At 38.8% G+C, this 10,376-nt stretch overlaps 1 protein-coding gene across 2 annotated transcripts in view; it reads right to left on the bottom strand.

Moving 5' to 3' along the window:
* Positions 1–322: 322 nt before the first annotated feature.
* The window catches only part of LOC140360226 (leucine-rich repeat transmembrane neuronal protein 4-like), a 77,113-nt gene continuing 67,059 nt past the window's right edge, over positions 323–10,376 (bottom strand). For both annotated transcript variants that reach the window (XM_072445431.1, XM_072445430.1), the window contains exon 3: positions 323–1,293. Coding sequence is in view for 1 of the 2 variants with exons in the window: in XM_072445430.1 (XP_072301531.1) it covers positions 1,114–1,293 (180 nt within the window). In the remaining variant the exon portion in view is untranslated. The remainder of the gene's footprint in view (positions 1,294–10,376) is intronic.

Here is a 10,376-nt window from a genome sequence, read left to right as displayed (position 1 = left end):
AAAAACGCACCGTGTGAGAAACAATGCCCCACTGTGATGACTCTCTAGTTGTTCTGCCGACACCGTCACTGTTAAAATGACACGCTGTTTCTGTGCGCTAACCGCTATCTATTAAGTCTGCACACACTCCGCAAGTTCATGAGCTCTGAGCTGCACAATCTGTGTTATTTCAATTAACGGTAACATGAAAAGAGCTCCCCGGTTTGCTTAAAAATACAGCCACTCTCGTTATTACCCGCGAATTCCTTGCTACGCTTTCATTCTCCCACTCCCACACATGATCTAAAAACAGACACATGCTCGCTGACGACTGACAACGCACTGATGTTTTACCACTGTTTATTTTACCATATAATGTTACATACAAGTGGCTCCGTGACTGTATCGCACACACTCATTAAACAGCAACAGAAGTCATTTAAATGTAGGATTCAAAAAGTCCCTGTACACCACTTGTTTGTTCATCTCCCCCTGTGATGATTGAATGCAACAAAAAAAAGCTTAAAAAATCACAAAATCATGATGGAAACAAAACAAATAAATCACCATGTTGAAACTGGATTGTGTGTGGGCTGTACATCTTATACCGCGGATAACGGGGCGCGTCTTCGCCTCTCGCTTTCTCATAGTTTTGGGAGCATTTCCCGGAGTTAGATCACAAAGAGCAGCAGCAGAAATCGCCTGGCTGTGGCTCGGCTAATCTTTCATTTGTTCTGCTTCCCCGTTTTGCTTATCACGCCGTTCTCGTTCCTCCGCCGTTTATAGCATGTGATTGATGTACTTGGCGCCGCAGAGGTGCCCCCGCCGCTTGAGGGGGGAGAAAGTCATGGAAATATGTTTTATAAGATTAACAGGTCATTATATGTATTATTGTATCCCTAAAATACTCCCCGAAAGGCAGAGTGGCAGCGGCGTACGGTCCGGGCCTCCGTTACTAATCGCTGGACTTGGAGTTGGTTTTGAAGACGCGCACGCACCGATCGATAGAAAGCAGCACCCTGTTATTTCCGCTGAGAAGTGTTTTCATTTCGCCCAGGTTTTGCCGTAGATTAATTCTCTTCTCAGCTTGGATTTGCTCTAACGGTCCAGTCCACGCCCCGGCCTGATTTGAGTTCACTGTTGAAGAGAGAGGGTCCCGGGGCAGAGCTGGGGGGGCTCGTACGGGTTGCGGGGGTGTGTTGGCAGGTGGTGCGCGTCTGGTGGCGGAGCAGAGGAGGCCCCGCCCACTTGGGGAAGCAGCGACAGGTGGGTGTGGCAGTAATCCAGCTCATACCTGTAGATCTGCTGGCTCATCTGCGCAGAGAAGAAGGTAAAACATACAATCAGTCAGTTAAGGTTAGAGTTCATACTTGATTTGACCTTTTACAGTGCAAGGCTCTTCTGTAGGGTCGAACTAATGAACCCTTTAATACTCACATTGGTTATTTGTGTAAACTTGTTAGACTTCAGTGCTTTTCAAACTGTTCGCAAGTAATATTTGACTTTCATGTAGACTAAACTCGGATTTTTATCAGGCCTAAATTAGGGCTGATCATGGTCTAAAATGAGACAAAATTATAGATAATAGTTAAATATTTAAATACTGATTAAGCCAAATGAGTACCCATGCCACAGTTTGAGAAACACTGTCTTAGTAAACCATTTATAAAGCATTAATAAGCATGTGTTATTTGTTAATACACTTGTGAGCACTTTACAAGCAAATTGTAGAGGGCTTATAATATTTTATAAATGTTAATAAGGCGTTAACACAAACCATGTAGAAATGGTTTGTAAGAACATTAATAAGCTTCTTAATAAACTATTTTCTATCCCAAAGGCTCACCACCAGTGAGCACTGTTAAACTTCAATTATCAAGTGATAAATGCATGTAAACAGTGGTAATTGCTTATAAAGAAATAACTAGTGCTTATTTATGCATAGTTTACTAAGAGCCTTATTTTAAAGCGTTTCCGACTTGTGAGATGACGTCGATGACAACAACACAGTTGTGACAAAACAACAAAATGTATGAAAACATGTTCATTTACAGTGTTCAAATCCATAATTTCTTCTGAGTTGGTTGAGTATCAGGACTTGATCTCATGGTGCAGTTTTGACAAATAATAAAAGTGCACATTGAACAGTTTTATTCTAAGTTTGTCCTGCTTGTGCCTCATTCCGACTTTTTCAGATTCAGAACGCTGCTTCTATTCAAATTAACTTATTTTGAATCACAGCACTAAATTTACATTGTACACAGTGTTCCACCTCTTTCCAGATTTGGAAAGCACTAGAAGTATTTGATCTGGATTTGCCTCATCAAGTCACGGTGCAGACTCGTCATTAGCACGAGCCCCGAGACCTGAAATCTCAAATCCAGTCGGAGCAGCAGTGATTTATATATGCAAGATGAAAGCCCAGAGCCAGTGTGCTCACATATTTCCAGTCCTCTCTTAAATGAAGTCAGGACTGCGTTTAGTGGAGAGTGCTTATTACATTACAAGCACTTTGCTGATTCAAAGACCGCTCTTAATTTTGTGCTGGCGCGCTCTACATCATGTCAATTAACTGCTATAAAGCGCCATCATTCCCTCTGTTTGGCTGATTAATAATATTAGTTTTGTGATTGCTGTTTATAAGGCATTCAGCTTCAGCTCGTGTTTAAGTAATATAATCTAACGAACATGCAACATTATCAGAGCAGACATAGGGGCCAGTCATTATCTTTGGCCAATTGGATGACATTATTGTTTTATATATAATTCCTTATCAATGTCACTGTCGCCTTTTTGGGGCAAATGCTGTTGTGATTTTGGGCGTTACAAAAATAAAGCAGATTGAATTGGAGTGCATAAAGGCTATATCTGTGACAGTGACTGGACATGCCCCATCTCCAGGAGCTACTTTCATCTTGTTTAGCTTTAGTCCCAGTTTAGGTCCATGTGTTTTGTTCATTGTTGTATGTCGCACCTTAAGGCCAGAGCAAGTTCTTAGTTTGTGAATTCTGTTCATTGACAAAGCAATAAATCCCTTTTCTGATTCTGATTCTATAGCTCTTCTTCCACTGCTAGTGCCAACTGCAAACTTCTCACCCAACTCCAAAAATTAGAACAAATTGGCAAAATACCAGTGATAAACTGTATCCTTGTGGTTTATCCAAGGTAAATGTCACCCAAAAACTGATTTAGTTTGCAGCCATACACCATTATTCCTCCTACAAGTGCAATCCAAAAGGAATCAACTTTCTCCAGCCCACTTAGTACTTTATTCTTGTAAATCTGACATTTTCTGGCAAAGATAAATGTTTTTTCTCACAAATATGAAACTTTTTCTTGCAATTTGGCATGTTTAATATCTCACAAATTTGCTCCTTTTGCTATTCCTATTCCCTTCTATAAGTGGCTCTAACATAATGTCTTTATTTATACCTCTAGGGCAGATCTCATTAAATTAACCTAAGTAATAAATACATTTAGTTTTACAATAGCCACAGAGAATAAATGATCCATGGCTAAATAAGTCATAGAAAGGCATCATGATAATTTCATTGCTTGTCTAAAAATCAATGCACCGGTAGTCAGGATTTATGAATGAACTATGACTAAATTACATTCAGCTAATCAATATGTCATTCATCCTCTGCTTATTTGTATGTGCTTGTGGAGGCGACGGTGTCTACAGCCGCATCTTATTGGAATAACTAAGGACCGGGTTTGTTGAAGGTCTGACGTCGAGGACAAACACATATTCAGTCAGTCACATTCGTTCATTTGCTGCGGACACTTCTTGAGTCACACATTGATCTATTTCACTGATAAAAGAGGAAGTTCAAGTTAACTCACACTTCCAAAGATGAACCAATGACCTCGTTGCAGATTTGATACTATAATATTATATGTGCGGTGGTGCTTTCCAGACTTTACATCTTTAAACTCAACTGACACCATTTTCTGACAGTTTAAACAATACGTTACCAAAATAAAGGCATTATCCTGTATTATCATTGTGTCATTTATATGGATTTTGGCGCTTGTTTACACTGTGGTTGCTAGGTAACAGTTGTAGAATTACCTCTGCTCATGTCCAAGCAGGAAGTAACATTATAAACTTCACCAAAATGGTCAAATTGGGGAAGAATCACCTTTTTTATTTGATTAAAAATCTTAAATATGTGTAGTTTTACTCAAAAGCTGTCAAAAACATAAAATAAAATGCTTTTACATAACTCATTTCATAAACCTTCATGCCATGTGGTGTTAAACATGTTGACATGTATTCTATGATTGGATCAGAGGCAGATTTACACCGAGCTGATTTAACACAGAATGGAATTGTGATTGGATTTCCCTTTTTTCTATTTGCTTAAGTCAACTCTTCGTGACCCTCACATGTGGATTTAAAAACTTCTCAAAAGGCTATGTTGTCCTTTGAGGATGTGATGCCGTTGTTCTGGGTTTTATAAAGAGGAAAGATTAGTTTGAAACACTCTATTGTCCAATTCCACATCTGAACTTTGCACACCACTTGACTGCGAGTTAAATCAAATATTCATGAACAACAATGCCGTGAATGCAAAGTGGGTACAACATGGCGGGATGGACTGGGCTGGGGCAGCGCTGTCTGTGCCGAAATGACTGTCAAGGGAAAAGCCTTTTACTACAGACAGCATTCAACCTATATAGAAAGTGCAGTGGTTTGAACCAGCTGGCAGTATTCAGAATACTCGTTATACTTTCATTAGGTGGTATTCGGATACAGTTACTTTTCTAGAATCAGGGGAATACGTTGCGGTATTTGAGCACACAATTTACGCTTCAAATAATTAGTGAGAAAAGTAGAAAACGCAGCTTTTATAGTGAGCGCACGTGCCATTTTCCTTCTCTAATTTGTGATGAATAAACTAAATCCTAGGTCATGTTTCCACACTATTATCTAACGCAACCCAACTTAAAAGAATTCCAGGTATTCAGAATGCAGTACTCTGATTAGACCAACAGAATACATTTTGATGCAGGTCATTCTGTAACTAAGTATTCTCATTATCCCATCTACAAACTTACCAATACGAAGCTTTTTTTTTAAATATATTTAAAGATGTATGGTTAAAAACACCAAATTTTTTTGTGTTGCAATTATTGTGAGTTAAAACTTCACAATTATTGATGCCACAACAGTTCAAAGCTCATAAGACAAACAGTAAATGATTAGTAACGACTTGTTTTTGCTCCTGAAATTCTCATTATTTATTATTTTTCACGAGCAACTGAATAATAAAATAGATATCGTGGAGCAAAATCAATATTATTCATCCACCTTCCCGGTTAAATAAAGGTTAAAGAAAAATGTTAAAAATACATGTATTATCAGATGTGAAAGACAGTTTGAACCAAAGACCCCTGTAAGACCCCTCTAAGACCCCTCTTAGCCTCTGGACTTGTGCAAACAGAAGTGTGTTTACTGAAGAACTAATAACCGCCGTCTCTTTATTCTCCTCTATTAAACATCCACAGTATCTGCACCTGAATCTGAAGGCGCCTTCACACAAACCGTGGACTCTCAGCCAATCAAACGTGTCCTGCCCATCACAGCGAGGCTCATGGGAACTCTACAGATGTCTAAATACAGAGGTCCTTTGAAAAACCTTCACGGTCAAAAAAACAATGTATGGCCTCTTTGACATTGATAAAAGTTTTTTGTTGATTGAACTGGCAGTTTGAAGATGTTTGCGCCATATGCTATATTCTGAGTTTAGAAATAGGGTAAAATGTCCTTCCTCACAAGCTTAGGACCAGAGAAAAAACAATACATCGAAATAAATACAGACCAGGTCGTCGTTGTAAATAAGAATCGGCTTAGCCTTTGGTAAATAAAGGTGAAATAAATAAATACAAATGATGAATACATCAAAAGACTTGATTATATTGCTGCTGCTTCTACTAAGACATTTATGTATGTAGCGAAGTATTGCTAATATATAACAAACATAAAATAAAAATCTACTTTTTATGCCTCTGCCAAATTTAGTTTTGTGCTTGAATGTTGAGCACCTTTTGATTTGTTTTTGACCAAACCACATTAAAAAAAATAAATAAATAAATAAATAAATAAACAAATAAATAAATAGCAGAATTAAACACTTCAAGGAGACATGGAAGTGACTAATTTGCCACCTTCAAAGCTCAGTTTCAAAAAATACTACAACAAATTATGATACTCATGATTACCGGCAGTAAACGTTCACACAATGCGATAAATATTAGTTAAACCTATCATTTATTAAACAATAATATTACATGGTAATTATTGGGACTGCTGTTCTTACTACTTCTGCAATAACTGTTATGTTCTTACCACAAACACACTGCCCAGATCACAGATATGGCCTAATCGACTAAACAAATACTGGGCGACATTGGCCTGTGCATCGATTAGTCGACTAAAATGGGGCGTTGTTTTAGCAAAAGGGCTCAAAACTATCTATATCTGCTTTTAATCTGACCTAAAGTGCACTGACAAGACACTAGACCAATGACATATTTGTTGGTAAAATGCAAATTCCCAAACCTGTAGTAAACTCACTCCATGTCTTCTCCTTTCGGCCATTGTCCATATAAATCCTTTAGTACCAATAAAATAACAAGTCAACAAATAAAAATACAGGCCGACAGCACGACTCATATAATATGCCACCGCTGTCATGAAGGACATTCTTGATTCGAAGTCGAGTTGATTGAACAATTTGAAAGGGTTTTTGTCCAGAAGAAAATGTAAAGCTTCTTTCCAAATGGCTATACATTTCTCCTTCTTGCTGCTATCTTGCCCTACTTACAATCACGCTACATTGATTCAAACCTTTACACAGGAGCCTGATGCCAGCCCATTTATTATCATTATGTTCAAGGAAAATGCCTCGCTGCTTTCGCCCGCATTCACCGTCTATTTTTCCAATTGTGCAACTGGCGGCTCCCCACACACGTTTAAAAACACTTGAGCCCATCATTTAGCAATGACACAGCAGAAGGCCCAAATTGCAGCAATGTCAAAGTCATTTTTCTGCCCAGACATGACAGGCCGTGTGATGCAACATGTGCTTTGCAGGTCCGGTGCACTCTGAAAATGACACATATGACATCTGAGTAGGAACGGAATACTTTACTTAGTACTAGTATTTGAAGGACATAGAAATAGAAAGATAAAACCATACTTCAGATCATTTTCCATGAATTTAGATAAGGTTTATGCCATACTGTGGAATATTACAGCTAAAGCACCAACTTTTGCTTTTGTCTATTTGTTTGTGCCTAAAATATTACATTCTATGCCTTTAAGTACTATCATAACTTGTAAAAACTACTGCTGAAAGTAGTTTTCATAGAATATTGAATTAGATCGTATGGAAACATATTACAGTCACATGACATATCTCTAGTAAATTAAGTTGTGTTTTAATGTCAAAAAGCAAGTTATGACTAGATTGTATTGAACATCTACACAAATAATGAGACATCTTGAATTATTCCTATGATTAATAACACATAACTCATAAACGTTCTATTTCTTGTTGAATAATGTTATTTGAGGTATGTTTGGTTTGGTTGAGTTTAGAATTGATGAAAAGTTGAAATGTGCACATGTTTCCTGGGCGACTGCGTGTGACCTGCTTCCTCTCCTCCTCCTCAAACAGTTTGGATGGCGCAGCCTGTTAAAGCACTTTGCCTGAACTAACACCTTTTCAGCTTACGGAACGTGTCCTCCCAACCCCGCAGTTCACTACAGAATCGCTCTTGATTTTTCCAACAAACAAACTCCAACATACACATTTTCCAAGGTCAATCATTTGGGAGGCCTCTGCAGTACTTTGGCGCAAGCGTAAATGTTGCAGCGACTGTATAACCCGAACAGAAGCTTCAATTCAGAAATCCTTTACGGTGGCCGGCCAGATAATGTTCCCTTTTCAACTCTCCACGCACGATGCTTCCACGGCTGTATAAAACAACAAAGCATAGCAAAACTGGGATATTGATTTCTTATTTCTTGCGAGGCGTCTACATTGCTGTTGACTCTCACTACTATTCAGACGCCGCATGTGCACACCGTTGCTTTCGCGTCTCCGCTCCACGTGTGACTCTGCGGAAAAAAATACGCAAGGGTCTATTTTTGATGGATGCCGCAGCAGTGAGGTTGAACGAGCGGTACACACCCAGACAAACGATAAATACGGTCAAATTGCCCATGTTGAAGAGAGAAAACAGAGCATTTAATTTCCTTGTTTCTGGCAGACCAAAAACAGTGTCAGACACGGAATTGAGTTTTGTTTGCATTTCTCTTGGACATATTCAGCATCTAGCGTATAAAATAAAGTCGTATTAAGCTTAAATTCAACTCTGTATATGCACTTGTGGAATATAAACGGCTATTTTTCCTTATTAAAGACATTCAAATATCCTCTCTGCATACCATGACACCAATACATTCTATAAAACAATCTATCCTTAGAATATCCACTCATGTCGCAAAGTTAATTAACTTGGTATAAGTCTTTTTCAGAACTCTGAGGCTGGTGCTCCGTCAGGGTATTGGTATAATTATAGCTTGACGGCACATTCGTAGTGCAGGTCAACAAGAGACTTTATTGAATCTCAAATATACTTCACTGACAGTAAATGGACACATGAAGCCAGTACATCATTGCTAATGGCACTGTGTGAAGGAATCTGCAGATCGAGCCACGTGAACTCGCCCGGCATCAGGATGAATGAATGGGAAATGAAACTCCGGGAAGAATAAAAGGCTTTTTCGTCGTAGGAGCAGTGCCAGCGTTCACGTTTAATCAAGGAAATAGAGGGAAATGCTGGCTGTTATGATTGGGGCTTTTATGGAGGTGAGTCAGTGGTTCTGCGCTGGACCGAGGCCAGGACAACGGCTTCAGGCTGGAATCTGGACAGTCGATAGTGCCGTGGGCGAGATAGGCATCTACACTGTCCGAGAAAGTCCTGTTCAATCCAGCTACGTGACCCGTACCTCTACAGAAACAAGAGATGGAATTCAAATCTCCTGATACAAAGGCAATATAAGAATAGGATGTAAAGGCCAAGGTAATGAATGCAGCATCTGGAACAAGTTTGACTTATTTCTCCTCCCGCAATATGAAACTGCAGGAGAAATGCCCCAGATCTCCCTTTGGACTGTGGTTCGTGTCTGTTTGGGCTGTGTGGACAGGACAAAACAGACCAAAACAGAGCATGTGAGTTCTTTGTACCATTCCACTGTTAAAGGCACAGATTGATTCAGCCTGACAGAATTACTGCAGAAAGCTCTTGCCCAGTGACACAACATGATGGAATATAGTGACCACTACACTGCTTTACTGTTGCTTCTACAGTGATCTCTGTTTCTAATGCTGCTCTTAGTTAGTTAGTTAGTTTTCCACTGTTTGCCAGAGCCACCATGTTTAAGTGTTTGTTGTATTTTGATTGAGCTGCATGTTTGAGTAATCCTGTATTCTCCTGCATTCGAGGCTTGAGTGCTCAGAGAATTCGCCCACATCCCTGTCTTTACTTGTGATTATTTGAAAAATTAAGACTCACACAGTCACACATAGAAAAAAATCAGTTGGCATTCTTAAACATTGAAACACAAATGAACATCTGCTGCTTGTCACGGTGAAAGTCAATGGACCACCTTCTATTATTGAGTGTGTTTTAGAAACACATTGTATTTTATAATGAACACAATTAATAATTATGATCAACTTACTGGAGAATAAAATAGAAACAAAATATTAAGTGTATTTTAAGTTGTGCATCTTTTATTGCATTTTCCTGTGTGTTGCAACTCTTGTACTTTTTTTGACAAATAAGGATTATCTACTCTTTCCCCAACATAATAATATGTTTACTGCTTCAACAGGTTCACAATGTGCTTAAAGAAAATAACTAGTGTAACTTATACTTGTGTAAAAGTGTGCAGTTACTTTCCACTGTTCTGATACTGAACGCGTTACGAGTTGCAACACCGTGTTCAGAGATAGTTCTTTCTTTTAAACCTTCTCGTGACTCCACCTAATGAAGCCCCCCGCTGAAGTCTGACATTTGTGTCCATTTTGTGCCTGAGTTAATCTCGTCATTAGCCAGAGCTGCAGCAGACAGTTTGGATGTGCACAGCAGCTGCACAAAGAGTTATAATTCAGTATCTCATTCTGCTTGTTCCACAAACAATCTGCTCACAGTTTTCACATGATGGACATAACCATGAATACAAAGAGAATGTGACTGTATCTATTCGGAAACTTCATTTTTAAATACCACACTGTTTTATGCTTTGTCAGTATAATTACATTTCAACCTGGAGACTCAATGTAATATGCAATGGAAGCTAATGAATGATAAATAAT

The sequence above is a fragment of the Eucyclogobius newberryi genome, unplaced genomic scaffold (assembly GCF_026437365.1).
Source record: "Eucyclogobius newberryi isolate DKJ021-1_F unplaced genomic scaffold, fEucNew1.0.hap1 SCAF_148, whole genome shotgun sequence".
Taxonomy (NCBI): Eukaryota; Metazoa; Chordata; class Actinopteri; order Gobiiformes; family Gobiidae; genus Eucyclogobius; species Eucyclogobius newberryi.
This window is presented reverse-complemented; position numbering and strand designations above follow the sequence as displayed.